At 44.9% G+C, this 23,891-nt stretch overlaps 1 protein-coding gene across 1 annotated transcript in view; it reads right to left on the minus strand.

Moving 5' to 3' along the window:
* SFMBT2 (Scm like with four mbt domains 2) overlaps window positions 1-23,891 on the minus strand; it is a 158,446-nt gene that overhangs the window by 114,339 nt on the left and 20,216 nt on the right. Inside the window, exons 2-4 of the mRNA XM_084783978.1 lie at window positions 23,012-23,139; window positions 13,608-13,702; window positions 12,331-12,571 (exon numbers count right to left, since the gene is read on the minus strand). Of these exons, the coding sequence (XP_084640104.1) occupies window positions 12,331-12,571; window positions 13,608-13,702; window positions 23,012-23,108 (433 nt within the window). The 5' untranslated portion in view covers window positions 23,109-23,139. The remainder of the gene's footprint in view (window positions 1-12,330; window positions 12,572-13,607; window positions 13,703-23,011; window positions 23,140-23,891) is intronic.

Here is a 23,891-nt window from a genome sequence, read left to right on the forward strand (position 1 = left end):
CACACCAGCACAGCAGCGAGCTAGTGGGACGCCCTTTCCCATGCAGAGCCCCTCGTGCTGTGTTCACTGATATTTACCCCTGCCAATAGGGACTGCATTTTAAGGACCAAAGGAACCATCATGCAGCTCGTTCCAGGACACACACACACACACACACACGCACGCACACACCTGTTCTAGCACGCTTGCCTCCTTCATGCGGTCAGTGATGGACTCAATGTTCACACCTACCCCTCCCCATCTCCCCCTACCTACTCAGTGAGGCCAGGAGACGACTTGATCCTTCCCAGCAGGTTTCCCAGCCTTGAACACACTCCTGGCTCAAGATTCTTCCTAAGAGTCCCTGTTATGTTCTGAACAGTAAATGTCTTCCACAGGCAACTGGGCAACATCACCTATGGGAACCATAGGTGGATACACTGGTCCAGCTATTGAGGATCTTGTGGAGAGGATCTTTAGGAAGTGGGGCCTACTTAGAGGAAGTCAGCCAGTGTGGACAGATTCTTGGGAGTATATTGTCCTTATTACTTTCCTGTCTTGACCTATGCTTCCTGACTGCTAGAAATTAGACTTCCACCATCACACCCAAACCCCTACTGAACTACACCAGGTGAAATGAGCCATCTGTAACTGTACGCCAAAATAATCTTTAGTATTAACCTCCTTTAAGTTGTTTCCACCTTGAATTTGCCCACAGTGAGCAATTAGCTCCCAAGCATCGTGGTCAGGGTCTTGTCTGGTCTGGTCAACCCAAAGCCTAAGGCTGAAATATGCATGGACCACAGATTCTCCATCAGAGGCAGCGGCCACCTGATGCAACCCTCCCAGCTAAGCCTTGTTTTACACCCACGACAACTCCCTTGCATTTGAGCCTTGCCTGCTCAATGACTTCCCAAGCTGACCACCACAGCTCAACACATCTCAAAGTACACAATGTTTAACCAAACACTCACGTGCCAGGTCAATGTCGGACGGCTCATTACGTTTGACCTTAGGAGCTTTACTATGTTTAAGGAGCCAAAATAAAGACTGTTATTGTCCGAATATCTGAGAGTGACAGCTCTACAACCCTCTTTTTCTCTACCTCCCGCTCCTGAGATTAGCCACTGTCAGGACTTCCTACCTCCTCCTACTTGGTAGGTAGAAACCTGAGAACCGAGGTTTCTGAGGTCCAAGTTACATAAGTCAGTTCTGCTTCGCTACATCGCTGCTGACACAGGAGTCTGTGACTAGGCCACAGCATTCAGATCTATTGGTAAGCGATCTGTCGCTATGGCAGGATGCTGTACTGTGCTCAGATGTAACCCACTTATCTCATCTGCCCTCACCTTCCCAATCAGGCTGACAGTTGTCATTTCTTTCTTATACAAGTAAGTGTGACTTGTTACTCCTCCCCGCTCTCATACACAAGTGTCAATATCAACCAGATTGCAGAAGCAAATATGATTGCTAGTGTGTGTGTGTGTGTGTGTGTGTGTGTGTGTGTGTGTGTGTGTGGTGTGCCTAGTAAGATTACCAAGAGATGTCCAGAAACAGAAAGATTGCTCAGTTAGCCAAGCACTTTCCTTGCAAGCACGAGAAGCTGTGCTGATCCCCAGGACCTACATAAAATAAAAATAGCCAGGGGTAGTGGCAGGCGATGGCAATCATAGCACAGGGGAGGCACACACAGTGGATTTCTGTGTTTGCTGGCCAGTTAGCCCAGTCTAATGAGCAAGTTGCAGGACAAAAAAATAAAAAAGAAGGAGCCTGTCTAAAGCTAAGGTTAACAGTATTCTTGAGGAAAGACACTTGGGGCTGTCTCCTGGCATGTTCACCCTCACACACATGCATGCTCACACACATGCATGCTCACACACATCATGCTCACACACATCAGAGGTCTCCAATACGCTACACATAAACATGAGTGTTAGCTCACATGATGCTTTGTTGTTGGTTTAGCTCAGAGTTCTGTCTTGTATCTGCATAAGAAGTCCTGGGCTTTAACTCTGTGCAGGGTATTCTAAGAAATTACAAAGCAAATAAAACACCACCCTCAAGCAGAAGGAGGACGAATGGGAAACTACAAATTTCTTATTGTCTCTTATACTCTTAGCACTGCTCTGAGGAATCTATGCAAATCAAATATAATAAGTAAAATGATCCACAGGCCACTAGCGTTACGCAGTCCATGCCTGAGAGATTGAAGGTCAGAGAGTTTAGAAAGGAGACACCTTATCCAAGCCATACAGCTAGGTGTTGAAGGAGATCCAGATGTACCTCTCACTACAAAGTGTGCACAAGTCCTTACATGATCAGATGAATGAGAGCGTTTATCTATAAATAAGTACAACAAAAAGCAAAAGTAACTATTTTGACGTTATTGTCATCCAAATGCTCTGGTAACAGGGGAAAAAAACAACAAACAAATTGTTTTGTCACTATTCCAGACAGAGGCTGTGGCTGCATGAGGAATTTCCAGGTGACGAAATGGTGCTGGCCCCTCACAGCTGTATAGCTGGGCCTTGTCTTGCTAGTCACATGTCCCTAGTCACCTGTCCCTAGTCACAAGTCCCTAGTCACATGCCCCTAGTCACATGCCCGTAGTCACATGCCCCTAGTCACATGCTCCTAGTCACATGTCCCTCAGCCACAGCCTTTTAAGGAGAAAGGGAGGTAAATGGCGTTAACACTAAGCAAGAAAAGCAAGCGGACAATGGGTCCCCTCCCCCCCCATTTGCAGGGTGTTATCACTGGCCATCAATGGTTAAACTAGAAGGTCAGGTATCAGGGGACTGCAAATTCAAACTGGTTTATCTCACCCCAGGCTTGGCTGTTATCAAACAAATAACAAATGCTGGCTAAGGTGCAGCGGAAAGGGGAACTCTTATTCCTGATGGTGAGAGTTTAGGTGCAGCTACTGTGGAAACAAATATGAATCTTCCTAAAAACACCAAAACAGGACCATCGTAGGAGCCAGCTATACCCTGGGCATCCATAGCCCCAAAGGGCGGTAAGTCCTACCAGAGAGAGACGCGCACTGTCCCACTATTCCCAGTAGCTAAGAACCGGAACCAGCCTAGATGGCCATCAACAAATGAATGGATAAAGAAAACCTGGTTCACACACACAATGGAGTTTTATTCATCTTTAAGGAAAAATTTTTAAAAAGACAATTTTCAAGAAAACGAATGGGCCTGGAAATCACTATGTTGAATGTAACAAGCAAAACTCAGACATATACTACATTGTCTCTTATATTGCAGATCCTTGATTTAAATGCTGTGTGTGTGCATGTGTGTGCATGTGTGTGGTGTGTGCATGTGTGTGCATGTGTGTGGTGTGTGTATGTGTGTGCATGTGTGTGGCGTGTGTATGTGTGTGTGTGCGTGTGTTGTGTGCATGTGTGTTTGTGTGTTGTGTGCATGTGTGTTTGTGTGTGTGCGTGTGTTGTGTGCATGTGTGTTTGGGTGTGCATGTGCACATGCATGTGTGTATGTGTGTGTGTGTGCGCGTGTGTTGTGTACATATGTGTATGTGTGTGTGTGTAGTTTGCTCATGAAACTAGATCCTCTAGATAGACAATCACGAAAGAGGAAGAAGATGTCTTGGGAGCAGTATAATGGGCACATGAAAGTGGGAGAAAATGATCAGAGATCAGAAAAGGGACCAGGAAAAGTGGTTACAGAGGGGACAATGTAAGAAGCGGACAAACATAAACAAAATATTGTGAAAATCTCATAATTATGCCCAGTATTTTGTATGCTAACTTTAAAAAATAGCTTAAAAATCAAAATTAAACTAAATTAAAGTCCGAAATTAACACACTTGGTAAGCGCTGTATCACATGGTCTCAACAACAGAAAACTCAAGCCCTCAGTGGACAACTGCCCAAAATTTGGTAGAAAAATGTTTCTGCTTCCATAGCAACAGTAATACAGTCTGAGAACCAACTGGAGGGTATCATCCAGTGGTCCAGCATGTACATGACCCTAGCACTGATGGGAACCCCATCACTGCAAGCTCCTCTTCTCTGTGCCAGCTCTAGTTTTCCTATTAGCAAAGAATTGAGAAGGAGGGGTTAGGGGAGGAACACACACTTATATACACATTACACATAACACACACACACACCCCACCACCACCACCACCACCACCATCGCCACCACAGAAATAATGGAGAGGGAGAGGGAGGAAAAGAGGGAGGAAGTGGGGAGAGAGAGTGCAGGCAAACTATAGTACCTATGACACACAAAGCTGGCAAAGTGCCACAGATGACAAACGATAGTTATGAGCCAAGTCTGGGTATTGTACTAATAGGCCAGCAACATTTACCTAAGTAACAAAATAAGAATTTACCTAATTCATGCATAGTTGCATCTCTATTCTAAGAAATATATTGACTTTGTTTTGCCTTCACTTCAGCAAAACCATTATCTAGCTAAAAAAAAAAAAATCAAGATTTTGACATATGTTGTAATCACAGAAATCTCTATCATCCTAATAGTTCTCATCCAAAACTGCAAACTAAAGGAACAAATTTTTACACTGTTATCTCTATCTATGTATATAGATGCTGAAGGGGAGTGTCTTATGTAGCCATAGATGACCTTGAACTTCTGATCCTCCTGCTCCTGCTCCTGCATCCTGAGTGCTGGGATTACAAGCATGTGCCACCATGCCCAATTTTATATGGTGCTGGAACTCAAACCCAGGACCTCATGAGTGCTAGCCAAGCACTTTCCCTGCTGAGCTACATCCCCAGGCCTGTATTCTTTCAATCTATTTTCCTTTTAAAACCACTACATAAAATACTTTACTATTTTAACACTTGAATCTACCTACTAAAATATATAAATCTGGATTTTTATTCATGAATGTCCAAAATCTAACATAGTTCAACTAAGTTACGTAATGTTTCTAGTTTTTCCAAAAACGATTTTAATTAAATGTGCTCATAAAAGTAAAACTATGCAATTGTATCAATAAGTCCATGTCAATCCAACACCAACATTAAAAAAAAATCAACACTGTCTTTCACACATACCATTTCTAGACTTAGAACTACACATCTGTATGATGTAAGACAAAGCACGATTCTGTTCAATGTGATAAAATAATAGCCAGATAATTTATACAGCTGTTAACAACTCTTCACTGCCTGGGAAGGACAGCTGGGATCCAAAGGAGGACCAAAAAGAAAAGATAAGGAAAAGAAACTGGAGGTTTGGTGTTTTTCTGAGTCAGTGCTTCTGTAAAGTGACGCTTCTCATAAACAAGCCCCACCACACTTAGGCTATCTTGGAGAAATACTTCGGCCACTGATTTTCGTTGCACTCCGACAACTCTGACTTCACAGTTTACACTACCCAGTGTCAGAACCCTACGCAGATGGCCTCCCTCACTCCTGGGCCTGGCTGAATCTGTTGAAGGCATGAGCAGAACAAAGGGCATGGTTGACCTTAGCAAGAAGGAATTTCCCGGGAAAGACCCCAGAGCTTCACCCGCACCATCAGCTCTTCAGCTCTTTCTCCCTGGACAGCAGGGCTAGAGAAAAGACTGCCCTAGCCAGGCATGGTAGGAAAAATAATCTGTAATTCTAGCACTCAGGAGGCTGATGAGGGAGCACTGTGACCATGATTCATCACTAATACTTGTTAATAAACATGATCTCCAAAGGAAAGGAGTAGTTAAGTCCCACTAATATTACTAAACTTTCATCTTAAAACTTAAAGTTTTTAAAACGAATATTTTTTGGCAGGGGAGATGGCTCAGTGGTTAAATTCTTATTCTTCCAAGAGTTTGAATCCTCAAAACCTAAATAATTACAATGTCTGCACAGCAGCCTGGCCTGTTCACTCCAGAGTGCAGACCCTGGCAGTAGCCATATTAGGACGCTCTGGGTAAGGGTGAGAGAGCCAGCCTCACTGACTAAAGCAGAAGAGTGACAGACAGTGATTCCCAAAATCACCTTCAGGCCTCCACACGACCAGGCACAAACATGCACACACATCCGCTCATGTGTGTGAACACATATGGACATCAAACACTATGCACATGTGCGCACACACAAACACATGGAAAAAGAAAAGAAGAAATTAAAAATGAGTAATCGCCTAAAACATCTAATTCTCTCTTCGATCATGGTTAAACATGGCTGTGGACAGGTGAGTCCTTGTGTCAGGGCTTTTTAGTTCTGCGTCCCACGGAGCAGCAACTCTTCCTTTACAACCATGGAGAGTCCTCACCACACCGGAGAACTTGGCAGATCTACCCACAGAACATAAGGCCATCTTCACACTTTCTCCTCACACTTCATGAATAAACATTCCTTTATTCAAATAAGATATATATATATATATATATATATATATATATATATATATATATATATATACACACACACACACACACACACACACACACACACACACACTAACTCCGGTAATGGTGATTCCACTTTGAAATGGTAAATACTATTGTTCTGGCGAGCCTGCAGGCATGTGCAATTCAAATTACAGAAATTTTAATAATGGCAAAAAATAAAAATTAGTGGCAGGATCCTCAGGCACTGTAATTCCAGCACTCTTGGTGCAGCAATTAAAAGCACACATAAACACTGGCCTGTTTAGGGGCTGGGGGCTTTTACTGTCCTGCATCTTTACAAATATTCACTTGCAGTCTCACACGGAAGCATCCTTCAAAGAACTCTCAGTAAGGCACCATTCAGAGCATCAGAACACCGAAGCTCCCAGGCCCTGACATTAAGCTGGAATGTTGCTACTTCTGAATACATAACAGTGAAAATAGTCATTGGATTAAATGATTTCCGTACATTATCACCATAAACAATAATTATTTGGCAGCTGCCCTTTGCGAGCGTGGCGCACACTTATGAATAAATCAAGCCTTATTGATTTACTAAAGCCAAAACGCTTTCCATTTTGCTCTGCTAATAGGAGCTCTAATCCCTTGCTGCACTTAGTGAGGCTTTAATGTAGTACGTCTCTTAATACTTTTAATATGAAAGATTAGCGCTGGTTAGCCCCGGAGCAGAAATACTGCACCCTCAACGGCCAATTGGCCACTGAACTCGGTTGTCTGTGAGCGTGCCCTTGTTAATAGCATTCAGTGACTACCCATGGGAGTCACATCTTAGTGACATAAACTGGGAACGCCGCCGAGCGGATTTCCCTTCCTCCCGGCATTTACCATATTTACAAAGACCTACATTAACTCAAAGATAAAGTTAAAACAGTGAGGCAGGAAGGCATAGTACTGTAAGTAGGTCTTTGGACCCTGTCAAACTGACATCGAAAACAATAAAATCTGGATTTGGGGATGTAGCTCAGTTGCTCAGTTGGCATGGTGCTTACTTAACCACGTACAGAGCCCTGGCTTCAGTCGCTCTCGATCCATCAAGCCCCTGTATCAAACAGGCAATCAAGTAAATTGCTCTTTTTTTTTTTTTTTAATGCAGTGACTGCAAAGGCAGGAGAAGACTTCAGATAACCCAAAGATACTGAACGTAGCTACTTCAGCCTGAGAAGAGACGTCACTTACCTCCTCCCACAGAACAGTAGGCAAAAGCCCACATTCTCCACATCTGTTCCCTGATCGCTCCGTAGGGAAGTAGAAACGCTTAGCTATCTAGACTGAAAAGGGGACCGTACTCCAACTGCTGACTAAGGGACAGTCCACCCAGGTAATCACAGTCATATTTTATCCTAAATAATACGTTACGGTTGCTAGTTTTTAATTGTTGCCGCAACCTAGAACGGCCTAAGGAGAAAACCTCAGTTGAGAAATTGTCTAGATGAGGTTCGTCTGTAATCAAATCTTTGGGGACTACCCTGATGCTCACTGAGGTAGGAAGACTCACCCCAAATGTAGGCGGCATCATCCCACTTGGTGTGGCCTGGACTGGGTAGGAGTGTTGGAAGCAAGGCAGGATGCGTTAAACCCCTCACTGCTCTTGTCTGTGCACGCGCTGCCTTGACTTCCCCATATAAAGGACTTGTAAGCCAATTAAACCCTCTCTTCTCTAAATTGCTTTTGTCAGAATACTTCATCGCAGAAACAGAAACAGAACTAGCATATATCCCATTGCCCAGCAGGGACCCAGCATTTTGTTCACGTGCTTTTCATACATCCCTAGGCTGACATGAGTGGACCCTAATTCTAAAACCAACTCCATATCTCATCCATAAAATAGAAAAAAAAATAAGCAGTCACGCTTTCCTGCTTTTCTCCTTTAACAGGGATCATGGGCACAGGAAGGTGGGACCTGACAACTCCCTGAGATTACACTACAGAAGCCTTCATTTCAAAGACAGAGCTGCCAGGGAGCGTTGAGGGGCTGCCGCTGCAGAGCCATGTTAACGGTGGACACCTGTAAGAACTAGGGTCTCTCGTCGGATGGCAGTGTCCCTTTCTTTAACCCTGATTCCTGGGTTTTGTAAGAGGCCTCAGCTGGGCTGGGGCCAGAGCGAGCTCAGTTAGTAGAGTTCTTACATAACCCAGATGTCCAGCAGCCAGGCCTGGCAGCATAGAGCTTGGAGTCCCAGCAGCGGTGAAACAGAGAATGACAGATGTGCGGGGCTCCCTGGCCTGCCACCCTAGCCTAATTGGAGAGGTCAAGGCCGATCAGAGTGAAAACAACAACAAAGTAGATAAATGTGAGGAAAGATAGACACGCTTGTCCTTTGGTCTATGCATGCACGCACACATGCACGCACGCACATTGCCAGGAAGCCTCTCAGACAGAAACATTAAGGTCACGGGTTGCTGTTTCATACTTTTCAATACCTTTTAAATCCAGCTACAACAAAGATGAAGCTCGTCCATGCACAGTTGCAGTATTTATAGTGTTAACTCACTAAGAAAACCATATAAAAAAAAACCCCACTCAAAACACAGATGCCCCCCGCCCAGTCCCCGTAGAACAACCACGGCCTCTGGTTATGAAGCAATAATTATCCCTCTCCACAGAAATCAATAAAAGCTCTTGCCCCATGAACCTGCTATTTCCTGACTTTGTTCTCTGAACTAAAGATTCCCAAGTCATATTGATTACATAGTAAATTTTTTTAAGTTTCTTTACAAGACGGCACTGAAGAAATCCTCAAGCTAACATCAACTGGCTGTTGTTTGAAAAGACTTCTCATCTTTCCATCACATTAATGGTCGCCCTTTTTCTACGGTTTTCTCATTTTTCATTTTCATCTTGTCATTTTAAGGGTGTCTTTGTCTTGGCTAATAGCAGAGTCTGCAGGATACAAATTTGATGGTGTTTCTGAGACTTTGACAACTGCCATATTTTTCTTCCAAGTGAGAGAAGGAAGCTGATGAATTGACTGCGTCTCCTCTCTCCAGGGACAGTTGGGACCGTCCCAATGAACCTAGGAGCTCTGAGAGTAATAACGTCATCGGAACTCTGTAAGAGTCACAGAGCAGAGACTGTAAAGTGCAACCACCGGGCTGAGGAGAGTAGGGCAAAAGGTTCCAGTGGGTAAAGGTACCTACTGCCAAAACTGGGACCCACAGAGAGAGAACTGACTCTTGGATGCTGTCCTCTACACACACACACACACACACACACACACACACACATACACACACGTGTATGTGCATTTGCACACACACACAGAAATACAATTTTAAAATGTGATTTTAAAAAAAAGTAGATTGAGGGGTCTAGGAGGTAACTTTGGGGTGATTAAAAACACCCAGACCTTGATAGTGACATTGTTTGCACAACCCTTCAAATAAGATAAAAAGCCATTGAACTTAGAGAGATGACTTTTATAATACATGAATTCTGTTTTAAAATTATAAAGGGCTCTCTGGTGCCCCATATTTGACCACGTCCCCTGGCTAAGGAGGCCTGGTGGCACTCAGAGGAAGGATAGCAGCCTACCAAGAAGAGACTTGATACCCTATGAGCATATACAGGGGGAGGAGGTCCCCCTCAGTCACAGTCATAGGGGAGGGGAGTAAGGGGAGATGGGAGGGAGGGAGGAATGGGAGGATACAAGGGATGGGATAACAATTGAGATGTAATATGAATAAATTAATAAAATATATTAAAAATTATAAAGGGCTCTGGGCATAGTGCAGTAGTAAAGTGTTTGCTTAGTATTCTCAAAGTCCTTGCAACATTAACTCATTAATTACATGCGTGAGTTACATTAAACTCACACATCAATTAAGATGAGAGTGACACTAGGTCCCAACAGCCTTGTTTGTGAGCACAGACCAGTTCTGACCTCAGAGACCAATTGGAGAAGAGGAGGAGGAATGAGGCAAGTAGTTCCAGGCATAGGACAGCACAGACACAGAGATCTCAAAGGATGCCCTCTCTCTCTTTCTTCTGAGACAATGAGGGGTCATGATGTCAGCTAACACCAAAGCAGTAGATTCAACCCTGACAAATGTCACATAAAGGCAAGTCCTGAGCTTCAGCCAATTTTATGACCCCCTTTTAGCAAGCCATCAATTATGCATAACAAAGGGAAGAAATAAAAGGCACAGACTATTCTCCCCAATCAGAAATATGGGGGGGGGGGGAGTGGCAAGGAGAGAAGGGAGAGGAGAGAAGGGAGAGGAGAGGAGAGGAGAGAAGAGGAGAGGAGAGAGGAGGGGAGAGGAGGGGAGAGAGGAGGGGAGGGGAGGGGAGAAGAGAGGAAGGGGAGGGGAGGAGAGGGAAGAGGAGGGGAGGGGAAGGGGAGGGGAGGGGAAGGGCAGGGGAAGGGGAAGGGAGGGGAGAGAAAGGGGACGGGAGGAGAAGGGGAAGGAAGGGGAGAGGAAGGGGAGGAGAGGAAGGGGAGGAGAGGAAGGGGAGAGGAAGGGGAGGGGAGGGGAAGGGCAGGGGAAGGGGAGGGGAGGGGAAGAGAGGGGAGGTGAAGAGGAGGGGAGGGGAAGAGAGGAGTGGGGAGGAGGAGGGGAGGGGAAGAGAGGGGAGGTGAGGAGAGGGAAAGGAAGAGGGAGGGGGAAAGAGATTACTCCAATGGAAGAGCAGACAGCTGGGTACAGAGATCATTGAATAAATACCCCTGGGAGACAGTAGCAGAGCCTACAGGTACCACTAATACTATAGATCAGAGTCAAATCCTTGATTGACTCAGTTCTCACAGACCCATAGGAATATCTTCAATGCCTTCTTCTCCATCATGAACCCTCAAGTGTAGCACTTCAAGAAGAGGGAATCTGATAATACTTAATTGTGGAGATGCCCTGTACCTTGGAGGAGGTTCAGGGATGTCTCTAATTTGGTCTCCCTAAATGTTGGTAGCATCTCCCTCCCATCAGGGTCACAAAAGTACTCCCAGATATTGTTGAATGTCTCCCTTGGGGGGGTAGGAGGGTGGGGGGACACACCTGCCCCAATAAGGAACCATTGTTTTGTGGCAACTAAACTGATCTCATGTCTATAGGAGTGGGGTCCACTGCTTTGTCAGCTCTCATCTACTTAGCTTTCTTTGTTTCATAACCTCAGTCTCCCCGAAGAGCTGGGGATGTGGCTAAGAGGACAGTGTTTGCCAGGTGTGCTGGCAGCCCTAAGTTCAGTCTCCAGCTCTGCACGTAAGAGGTGTGGTGGCAAAATAAGTAATCTCTGCACTGAGAAAGTAGAGGCAGGAGGATCTGAAGTTAGAGGTCATCAGTCTGACCCACACAAGACCTCGTCAGGAGCAAGGGAGGGGAAGAAGAGAGAAAGCAAACAAAGGAACTTAGAGAAGCCGACGGGAGGGGGTTAGAGAAGAAGCTCAGTGCTTAGGAGCATGAGTTGCTGTAGTAAAGGACCCGAGTTCAGTTCCCGGCGCCCCAGTCAGGAGGCTCACAACCCAACCACTTGGGACTCCAGATCCAGGAGATCCAATCCCTCCCTTCCCGTGGCCTCCTGAACTCACATGCACTCAGCTATACACAGAAGCACACACAGATACATAATTAAAAATAAATTAAAATTTGAAAACTATGTTCAAAATATCAATTCTCTAAAATGGGAGAAAAGCAAAATCAACTCACTCTCTCTCTCTCTCCCTCCCTCCCTCCCTCCTTAAGCATCCAGCTTACCTTCCTCTCCTACCATCCAAAGACCCCCTGCAAACTGGTCTTGAACACCTTTTCTTCCTGTATGACCAAGCTGGCTGAAGATCAACACCATTTCTGATGAACAAACTCCACCCACCACCCACCCCACAGCAGCCTCTAGATAATAAAGCCCCAGATGTTTTAACGAACTGAGAAGCCTTTGCGCTAAACCCGCTCAGGCTTTTCTAGAAGGTTCTCTCTGCCCCTGCTGCAAGAACAGACATCCCAAAGAGCAGCCTTTGACTGTGAGCTCACCATCCGGGGGCATCAACACCTTGTTGTTCTGTGTGCACCACCCCACAGGGTGCAGCTCCGCTATGATCACATCACACCAGAAGTCAGCCCTCCGGTCCTCCCCATAACCACAGTAGCGCAGGAGCAGCAGCTGTCCACAGGTGGTGATGACCGTGGCCACCCAGTAGGTGCCTGGATTGCTCTTGTTGACCACCTCCAACTTCATCCCTGGCTGGAAGTTATTCTGGATGCTGATCTCCACCTTGAGGCATCAGAAACACAGGAAAACCATGATCAGACTAAGCCATGTGCCTCAGAAAGAGTTTAGGAACTACCTAAGCACAAAGCATAGTAAAGCAGTATTTGTGCTGCTAAAAATAGGCATGTACTTAGGACAAATATAACATGGGCCTCTAATGAAAGGCTAAATCTTCTGAAAGCCACATTTGAAAAAAAAAAGATAAAATGAAATTTGGTAACAAGTTTTATTTCATCCATTAAACTCAACAGTTTGTAATCTCAGTATGAAACTAATACTACAAAAAGAATGAATCAGCCAGGGATGTAACGCACCCCTCTAACCCCGGGACCCTAGAGGCTAAGGCACAAATCCTAAATTTAGGTCAACCTGGGATACACAACCAGGCCCTGTCTCAAAATACCCACGGGGACAAAAAGTAAATAAGGACTGAAATTGAAAGTCCTGGGATTCGATGTCCAACACTGCATTGTTAAATAAATAAATACATAAATACATAAACAAATAAGCAAGCAAGCAGGTGAAGGCAAAAGGATCTTGAGATCTCTATAAAGCCTGAGATTAAACTACTCATCCTCCTGCCTCAGCCTTCCCTTTGCTGGAGCGCACCACCCAGTTTTAGGCAATGATGGGGATCGAACCCAGGGTTTCATGCATGCTAGAAAAGTGTTCTATCGACTGCGCCAAATCCCCAACCCTAAGTATCACCTCAGTCAGTATAAAAAAATATATACACTCAGCAGACCTCCTAAGAAGATGTTAATGCACCACCTTGCCTAACTCGGTGACTTGTTATTAGACTCAAGCTGTGGCCTATTCACGTGCAGCTATCTGTGAAAAATCAAACATCCTCCCCCCCCCCAAAAAAATCTCGCCCTCTTCCTATAAAATCTTAGCTGAATTTCCACTTCTCTTTTCACTCTTCTCTTCTGACTGGTTCTTGGGTTTCACCCAAGAGATCCTTCCCCGTCGCCCCCCACTATCCCCACACCCCCACACCCCCTTTAGCAGACCAGAAGAAACGAGCTGCTCTACTTACATGCCTAAAGAGTGAATGTGGTGCAGCCCTGGTGCCTGTTTCTTCCAAATAGTCTCCCCAGCTAAAGTCGTTTTCCTCCAGGTCAGAACTATCCTCTGTGGAAAGAAAACAAAGCAAGACTATCAAAACCTAGGCCAAAGCATGCATGGGAGACGCACGGGGACTCAGTGGCTTCAGAGGACATGACTGAACTCTCCGAACAGCTTCAGCTTGCCGTCGCAGAAATATTGAGTTAAAAAGGGAAAGGGGACCAGAGATGGCTCCTCTGGTAAACTGCTTGGTGTTCAAGGATGGGGAGCTAAGTTCAGACATCAGAAGCCACATAAATAGTCATGCTGAGCCGGGCGCGGTGGTGCACGCCTGCAATCCCAGCACTCATGAGGCAGAGGCAGGCAGATCTGTGTGAGTTTAAAGCCAGCCTGGTCTACAAAGCAAGTCCAGGACAGCCAGAGCTGTTACACAGAGAAACCCTGTCTGGAAAACCAAACACAAACAAACAAACAAAATGTCGTGCTGGGTAACACATACATATATGTAATCCAAGGAGGATCCCTGGAGCTCAGCAGCCACTCAGTCTAGCTAAGTCGGTGAGCTCCAGATTCAGTGAGAGTCTGCCAAAAAAGAAAAAGAAAAAAAGAAAGATGGACAGTGATTGAGGAAGATAGTCAGTGTTGGTGTCAGGTGTACAGAAAAAGAGACAGACAAAACAGAGAGATAGCAAAAGAGACAGAGAGACAAGAAGAGACAATGTTTTGATACCCTGTCAAAAATATAAGCGACATTTGTGCTTTCTGTCAAACGAGTAAGAGTTGTCTTAAGGCTATCTGACATTCTTGGATTAGCCGAACATGAGCCATGGTAGACATCCCAGTTTGGGAAGGCTGGAAGCAATGCAAAAGGACAATTCAAGCACAAAATGTGTACCAAGATACACACAGGCACCAAACTACCTACCCACTGAGGCTGGAGACTGGAAAATAAAAATTTTTTTAAAAGATTTTTATGAAACAGTGACTTCAGTAATGTTTTAGAAAAACAAATCGGGGGCCGGAGAGATGGCTCAGAGGTTAAGAGCACTGTCAGCTCTTCCAAAGTTTCCGAGTACAATTACCAGCAACCACCACATGATGGCTCACATCCTTCTATAATGAGATCTGGTGCCCTCTTCTGGTGTGCAGTTGTACGTGCAAGCAGAGCACGGTATACATAATAATAAATGAATGAATCTTTTAAAAGGGGGGAAAAAACAAATTGGGCTGGAAGGAGGGCTCAGCAGTTCAGAGTGCTTGCTACTCTTGCAGAGGACCTGAGTTTGGGTCCCAGCACCCACATCAAGCAACTCACACACCTGTAATTCCAGCTCCAGGGGACCCACGCATACACACATAAACAAGTACAGAGACGTGAAGAAGGGTTGCTCGAGTAACTCAAGGCATCCCAGCAAGTTAGCAACAGAACAGACCAGCTGCCTGACACCCCTAATGTGACTCCTAGCGATACATCTGCCCCCATGCAGAATCCTGACTCCTGCCATAAAAGAGATCTCAGAGCCTCTCACACCAACAGAATATGAGCTTCTCAAATCACAAAGGAAAAGAAAGCAACAACTAAATGCATGTAACAGCACTCAAGGTAGTAACTCTCCTTGGGGCAGACAAGACGGCTTAGCATGCAAAGATGCTTGCTCCCAAAGACGGAGCCCAGAGTTCAATCCCTGGAATCCACAGGATGAAAGGAAGGAACAGAACCCTGCACGCAGCTTTCCAAATTCCTAAACTACACTCATATATGAGAGAGAAGGGGGGGAGAAACTATGTACAGAATTCTCTGTACAGAACTCTGCACACCTGAGATTTGAAATGCAACTGCCAACACATTACATAACTGAGAAGCATCACATAATACATTTAAGGACAGAGGCAGCAGAAACATCACATTATAACTTCAAATGGCTGGAGCTAAGCAGCCTGTGGCCATTACTATTGGTGTTGGCCTTGACTGTGGCTAGACTCACTCAGGAGACAAACCACTGGGTGCCTGGGAAGGAGATTTTAGACTGGGTGTCCTAAAGAAGGACCCCTCCCCCTCATTGCGGATGGTACCATACACGAACTGGGGTCTTGGCTTGAATAAAACAGGAGGACGTAACAGAGGACCAGCGTTCACTGCTGCTCTCTGCTTCCTGACTGAGGGTACAATGTGGCCAGTTACCTCAAGCGCCTGACACCACGATGGATTGCACAATCAGACTGTGACCCAAAAATAAGCCTTCTTTTCCTTAACTTGTTTTTTTGTCCAGCACTCTCATCCAAGCAACTGGGGGGGGGGGGTAACTAACGTGTGTCTGTGCGTGTGACTTTCAAGCCATCCATGAGGCATAAAGAATATGCAGTAGAAAGTTCTGTGCAAGCACTTAGAAGGAATGCTTCAAATGTTTCACTTGTCTTGTCTTAACAAAAAAATGCTCAAAGGATGCTGACCTTCAGTTCACACATCTTTCACAACCAAGAACTGATTCCACTGCAAAGAGAAAATGCCATCTTCCCACATGTGGTCCTCACTGATGTGGTATATACCCTCAAGTGGGCCAGAAGGATTAAAAACAGGAGGCTTGCAGACTGAAAAGCTACCCTTTCTTCTATTGAGGATTTTTCAATTATTGGGAAGAAAAGTAATTGTCTTGCGATGCTCTATACAGTCCAAGAAGTGAATAAGAAATAGCATTTTATTTTATAACCGGAAAATGCTAACACTAATTTTATACAGGCAAGTTCTCACTAACTCACTGTGCAGCCCAAATAGGTCTTAAATGTGTAGCTCCCCCTGCCTCAGCATCCCAAGAAGCTGGGATGGCATAGTTCTGCACCACCAGGCCCAGCCAAAGGAAGCTCAGGGAAAGCAATGACCTCAAATGATGCCTTCTAAGTGGAGGGGCCTTGGATCTGCCTTTAAAATGTATGCCAGGAAGGACACTTAAAGCCAAACACCCAAGAGAGCACAGGCATGCCTCTCAACAACAACAACAAAAAGTCTCTAATCCTGAGCCCCAGTCAAAGCAAGGGAGATACAAGACTTGGAGCATCAAAGACTCAGAAGCAAACAAAGAGAATACTGTCGTTCTGGGCTACAGAAACACTTCATAAAAGGAAGGCACACACCAGACCCAGGACGAGGTTAAACAACACAAAAACTGTATGTCTGACACTGGTAACTCTAGCCACGCTTCTGGAACAATTGAGCTGTATACAAAGCCTAAGTTTACTCATAGCGCAGCCTGTTAAAATCTGCCACATACAACCCCTCCCTGGGCCTGTGTACCCAAACAGTTGGCTCTCTGAAGGCACGTTCAGTGAGCAATAGGTAAACACGCACAACGTTTATGAGGCGAGATCTCATAAAGCCAGAGAAAATATTTACAGCTGATCCATAAACCTCTTAAACCCACAAACATTTTATCAAGGAAACTCTGACAACCCCTCCACCATAAATGAACGAATGGGAGGCATTTCCCCGTGATGTCATGAAAACCCACTATGGAAAGCTACTAGGAACATTTCACACCTTACAAAGAAAACAGGCGCGCTCATTAAACAGCAGCTCGGTTTTGCTTTGTTTTAACAGAAAGCTATCTGTGGGACCAGAATAATCCAGAGTAAACATAAAGAGAATGTCTTATGAAAAGCCGGAGCACAAGTGGCTTCAAATAAAAATATAATAAACAAGTGGTCCATACATCTTTTTCTTAATAAAATCTGAGGAACAACACTTTACAATCTGAAGGGAGCCTGGCTTCGCAAGGCTGGATACTAAAGGCTACCTGTGAAAGCCGCAATAGCAGGTCCGAGAACTGGCAGAGTCTCCATGAGCAAAATGTTACGGAAGACAATCTCTCACATGCTAGGTGATTTCTTTATTATTATATTATTATGTTTCTTTTTTAACATATACATCATTATTATTACATACTAGTAAGACAAACTACATACAGAAGGAAGAAGCAAGAGACAATCATGAGTTATGTAAGTGCTACATTCATAGTGATTTGACTATTTGTATTTGTCAAACTTGAAGTAAACATCTTTCCTATCTTGCTGGGTCTAAATTTCTGAATGAAAATCAATATCTAACATATGTCATCTCCATTAACTTAAACCATCTACCTTGATCTAAAAAGAACATATCCCCTAACCAACTAAACTTGATTTTTTAAATGTGGAAAGAGGTAAGAAGGCGGAGTTAAATCACCTTTAGATACTGCTGGCTCCTCCTCTGGGGGGGGGGGGAGGACGCAGGATACTGTGACCAGCAGCCCAGACTCAGAAAGGAACTCCAGCTGCACCCTGGATTTGAGCATACAATTGTGGCCTGATGGTCAGAGCAGGGGAAGGGGTGGAGATTGGGGGTGCAACTACTGACCTATAGGAATTAGTTCTCAAAATGGAAGAATAAGCCCTGAAGTTTTCTAAGAGTGCTGACCAGTGTTCTCCTAAATAAAATGAGAACCAGGCGTGCCACTAGGGTGGCTGAGGCAAGAGAACTGTTATGTTCAAGTCTAGCCTGGGCACGCCACCATCACATACAGAACCCTTTCTCCATAACACATAGTCAGGCAGACACAGAGAGAGAGAGAGAGAGAGAGAGAGAGAGAGAGAGAGAGAGAGAGAGAGAGAGAGAGATGTAATACACATACACATGTGTTGTGTGTGCACTTGTATTCATGTATGTGAGTATGCCTGCGACTGTGCATGTGTAGAAGGCCAGAAGTCAGTGTCCATTGTCCTTCATCAGGAGCCATGCACCTTGTTTTCAAGACTGGGTCTCTCACTGGCTGGTCTGCAAGCCTCAGGATCCTGTATCTCTGCCTCCTTAGCACCCAAGTGACAAGCACACTGGCTTTTTTTCCCCCACATGAGTTCTGGGGATGGAACGCAGGTCCTCAAGCATTAAAGTGAAGGACTTTACTGACTGAGCTACCTCTCCATCCCTGTTGAAATCATCATTATCATCATCACCACCACCATCATCATCACCACCACCATCATCATCGCCACCATCATCATCATCATCATCATCTGGAAGACTTCAGTTCACATGTTCAGCTTCCTTCTTTTTCCTCAGAGGCTGGCCTTGGCAACATGTAAAACAATAGAGGCTCCACTGGGAAATTATGTTGAGCAGGCCTGAACAAACCATATCACAGAGCCTGTTTATTATGGTAGCCAACACTGTCCTGCTAGCTTTCATTCCAACGGAAGACACCCAGAAGTGCAACCATCGAATTTCAGTGGGCTTCATTCCTGCATGCCTTGGAGTACTGACGGGTGCTCTGCCCACTGGGGAGACCTGAGGTTCCTTGGCTCTTTGGGTATCTGTTCTTAGTTCAGGCACGCACTCTCTTTGCTTCCGGGACGGAAGTGCTCTTTTATCTTATTTCAAAACCAGGGCTCACACTTGAGTTATTGATCCCAGCTAGGATTTGAGCTTTCCTGAGGAAAAGCCAAAAGTGACAGAAAGAGAAAAAAACTACCAGGGAGACTTGAGTTCAGCTGGGATAGACCTCGTGGAAGAACCATGCTTGCAAGGAGTTATATCAGCCGGAGGCCCAGGGCGGACAGAAATAAGTAGCAAAGGGGGCCACCTTGAAGCCACAGGACCACTTTTCTGTCCCTTGATCATCAGGCAGGATAGTTTTCTCAGCAGAGGGGGCTGTAGAGTCTCACATGGGTTCTCTCTCTCTCTCCCTCCTCACCCTGACCTCTCTCTCCCTCTGTGCCTGGGGCCTCACACATCACACACAAGCTAGGTAAGGCTCTTCCAATGAGCCATATGACCCCAGCCCTGTTTATACATTGTTTTAGAAACAAGGCCTCAGCAAGTTCCCGTGGTAATCTTGGACTCTATAACCCAGACTGGCTTCCAGCTCACAATCTCCCTGTCTCAGGCCCCCCACGTAGTTAGGATTATGAACCTGCATGGCGCCTGCTAAGGAGATGCCACCATGTGTCACTTAACAGAGGGAGAAGGGACGGGAGAAGAGAAAAGAAGGGATTCTGAGCTGTGTAGGAAGGAGGGGGGGGGTCAGGATTCCTGATGACTTCACTGTACCAACAACATCAGTACCTGAGACCAAAGCCTGCTCCCGACACACCGCCCACGCAGCCTACAACTTGGCATCTTTAAGATGAGAACTAAAAAGCAGCTACTACACTGGGCATTGAAGATTAAGTCAACTAACACATGGGGGACTCTCCAGTACGAACATGCATCAGCAGAAAGTACCCAGTATGCCTGCTGACCCTAGTTAACAAAGTACATCAAATATGCCTTATTTTACACATCTGGAAAGCTCATCTGGGGGGAACAAAAACAAACCAGCCCTCAGCATTAAGGTTCTGAGCATCCCTAACCATGTCCTAGTGAGTCAGGGACCATACCTCTTTTATAAATGATTCTAGAAAAGAAGGTAGTTATATTTCAACAGGTTGAAAAAAAATGATTTGGAGAATCACACTTGACTATGTTATTATGTTTTAATGCTCAAAACTAGATGCGATTTTAAGACTAAACAAATCTGTTTTTCATCTATAAAGTTTTAGACTCTCTTTTTAAAATCTGTGGCACTAAGCTGTATGCGTGAACTCCCGGCAAAGCTTACCCACACCAGGCAACGCTGCAGTGTGTGAGCGAGAAACTCACACAGACCCTACTCCTGGGTGAAGAGCAATCGGGCTATTAAGGGAGGGAGAAGTCTCATTTTGGGGGTTTTGTTATTTCCAAGACAAGCTCTCCTGACCGTCGGCCCTTACCCAATTGGTCGGCTCTACATTCAAGCATATATGGGCAACGCTAATGGGTGGACAGGTATATCAACAACAAAAATGGAGAAAGAAGACATAAAAGTGAGAGGGGTAATGGGAGAACACAGAAGGAACTGCAGGCGGAGCTCCTGCAGGTGGAGGACAAAACACATTGTCTTCGTGTATGAAGACACACACACACACACACACACACACACACACACACACACACACGAAGAAAATTTCTTTTGGTTTTTTGAGACAGGATTTCTCTGTGTAGCCTTGGCTGTTCTGGACTTGCTTTGTATACCAGCTGGCCTCAAACTCATGGAGATTCACCTGCCTCTGCCTCCTGAGTGCTGAGATTAAAGCCGTGACCACTGCCTGGTCATACACACACACACACAAAAAAAATTAATTTAGTCAAAAGAAATGATAGCACTAGCAAAGCCTCCTTGTCGTAAGTACATATTGGAATGCTAGGAAACAGGGACCATAAGCCCTTAGCATAGAGGGACAGAAGCTGCAAAATATAACTATGGCTTAGATTTACTTAGAAATCTTAGTTATTAAAGATGGAGACATCTTGCATGGTTGAAGATCTCCACCGCAGGAGAGTAGAGACCAGGAATACGTAGCTACGCTGGACATTCAGCCCAACACCCCCCAGGCTCTGGTCCCATCCTGAGGAACTTGTCAGCAAGAGTAATTTTCTGACAGTAGCGTTATCAATAATGAGCGTCAGAATCTACTTACGTAGGGAAGAAATACGGCAGCTGTGTGAAAATTAAAACTTACCATTGAAGACAGCACGGCCACAGACAGCGATGTGTGCCAAGGATGCACTATAAAAATGCAGGGAATGCCTAGGAACTTCCAAAGTGTAAGATTACTTTACCCAGTAGACAAAAATAAAGCTGCAGGAGGAGGCTGTGGCTTGGTAGCAGAGGGCTTCCTAAGGATAGTCAAAGCCATTGGCTCCATCTCCAGCGTCATTGTTTTTTTAAAAGTGCAACTGTGGCTAGAGAGATGCTTGCTGTACAACCCTGAGGACCTGGGTGTGGACCCCCAGTATCCACATGAGACCCAAGCACAGTGGTGCATGCCTGTAATCCTGGTGCTGGAGAGACAGAGAGACTTGCAGGCTAGCCAGTGAAGAAAACAAACAAACAAACAAACAAACAAACAGAAGACCCCCTAGGTGAGTAAGAGACATTTCGTCAAAAAATAAAGTAGAAGTGCCAGTGAAAAAGTTCAGTGGGTAAAAGTGCTGTGGCAGATGCCTGGTGATCTCAGTACAAAAGCTGTCCTCCGACCTCTGCAAATTTCTGCCTGAATTGTTATTAATAATGAATAAAAATAAATAAAATGGAAAGCAACTAAAAAAGATACCTGAAGTCAACAGATGTATATGTGTGCAGTCGCAAGCACACACACAGCACACAAACACACACACTTTTATTATTTTAAAGTGAAGACAAATGATACTTTCTTTTTCTTCTTTTTCTTTTTTTTTTCTTCTTCTTTTTTTCTTTTCTTTTCTTTTTTTTTTTTTTTTTTTTTTTTTTTTTTTTTTTTTTTTTTTTTTTTGAGTCAGGGTTTCTCTGTAGCCTTGGCTGTCCTGGACTCACTTTGTAGACCAGGCTGGCCTCGAACTCACAGCGATCTGCCTGCCTCAGCCTCCCAAGTGCTGGTATTAAAGGCATGCGCCACCACGCCGGGTTTGGCTTGGTTTTTCAAGACAGAGTTTCTCAGTGTAGCCTTGGGTGTCCTGGACTCACTCTATAGACCAGGTTGGCCTCGAACTCACAGAGATCCACTAGACTCTGCCTCCTGAGTGCTGAGTCAGCACGCCGGGCACCAACAAATGGCAATTTCATTAGACAATGGATAGTTCTTCCCCCTAAGTTAATGGGCAACATTTTGTCTGAACTCACTGTAGCAAGTATTAATGATTCATAAGGCTCTCTTGCCCTTATTTAATTTGCTGATATATAAATCATGCGATTCTATTTTCAGAAAAAAGTATCCTTTTAAAATAAACCAGTGCTTAAAATATTTTTAGGGATGCATTTATAAATTTATTAAATATTAAAACCCAGTCAAACGCAGTATGGCTTTTTGTTTACTTTTTTGTTTTGTTTTATCCAATTACATCACACAAATTCACATGACCTACACTTCTTTTCCACTACATACTTTCCAAAGACATGCTCAATAGTTTGGAGAGTGTAGCAGCAATTTCTTATCCTACAGTTAGCTATTCTTTTCCCATGCACACTGTCCCAGGCCACTGCTGAGGCACAGCACTGAGGGACAGCATCATCACTAGGCATGAGAACACCACATCTGTTGAGACAGCACAGTCACTTACAGGCACTTCCCAGCACAAGGCACTGAGACTTCACTGTGACCTAGCCCACTCTGTCTTGTACGGTCAATATTAACACTGACCCAAAAATCTGCGTAACTTGAAAGATGCTCTATCTGTAGACCTGTGGGTTTGGCTGGGACAGCATATGCCGGGAAATGCGGTCCCCATTGTTTCCTGAGCATCTCAAGAAGAAGAGCCAAAATTTCAGAACACTCAAATATGCAGTATCCTACCTGAGTCATAGCCCCCGTTCCTATATGCTGGGGTGATTTGCTTCTCCAGTAGTGACAAGGAGTTCTGCATCCTGGAAGCTGGCAAATGTCTCTTCATGCTGATGTGTGTCCTCCTCCCTTAATTCATACTGCAGGAAATTATGAAAGGACAGACAAAAGCAAAAGATCAGAGCCCTGACATCAGATTAACCCACTTCGCTCTCCTAAGGAAACAGAACCCTTGCAGAGCGGCCACCGCCTAGTCCTAAGGTTTCAGGAGCAGCTTAACGCAGTTGCCAACTGGGAAATGCCAGGAATTACAACGAACGGCTCATCACACCTCTACACATCGTCAACAACAAAGGTCACAGCACAGCAAAGCTAATGATTTCCTAGCGGTCATCAGCACCACTAACACGGACACATTTTTCACCAGCGCCGCCGTGAGACTATCAGACGGGCAGCTAGCCATGTCTCCTCTGATGCTGGGCTGTTGTTTCAGCTCCCGACGTGCAGCCCTGACTCTGTAAGACGCCATCCTGTACCCCTGCGAGTTAGGACTGAGAAGAGTTATATAATAAGCCTTGGCACACTGGTTTGCTTATTTGCACAAATTAGAAATGGGTAAGACTTTCCCCATCATAAAATAGCTCCACCATTCCTCATTTACACTGTGTTGCGTCCGGGAAGAGAAAGAGATGTAATTACAGACAGGTCCCAGAGAATCCTGCAATACAGTACATCTGTGCTAGAGCCCATGAGACACCGGGAGCAGTCTTTAATAATGCCAGCATCTTCATCTCTGGTACATAAGTCTGGTGCAGCGTTGTTAAATGTTTGTTTGTTTTGTTTGTTTTAAGATAGGGTTTCTCTGTGTAACAGCCCTGGCTGTCCTAGAACT

The sequence above is a fragment of the Acomys minous genome (assembly GCF_964271855.1).
Source record: "Acomys minous genome assembly, chromosome: 5".
Taxonomy (NCBI): Eukaryota; Metazoa; Chordata; class Mammalia; order Rodentia; family Muridae; genus Acomys; species Acomys minous.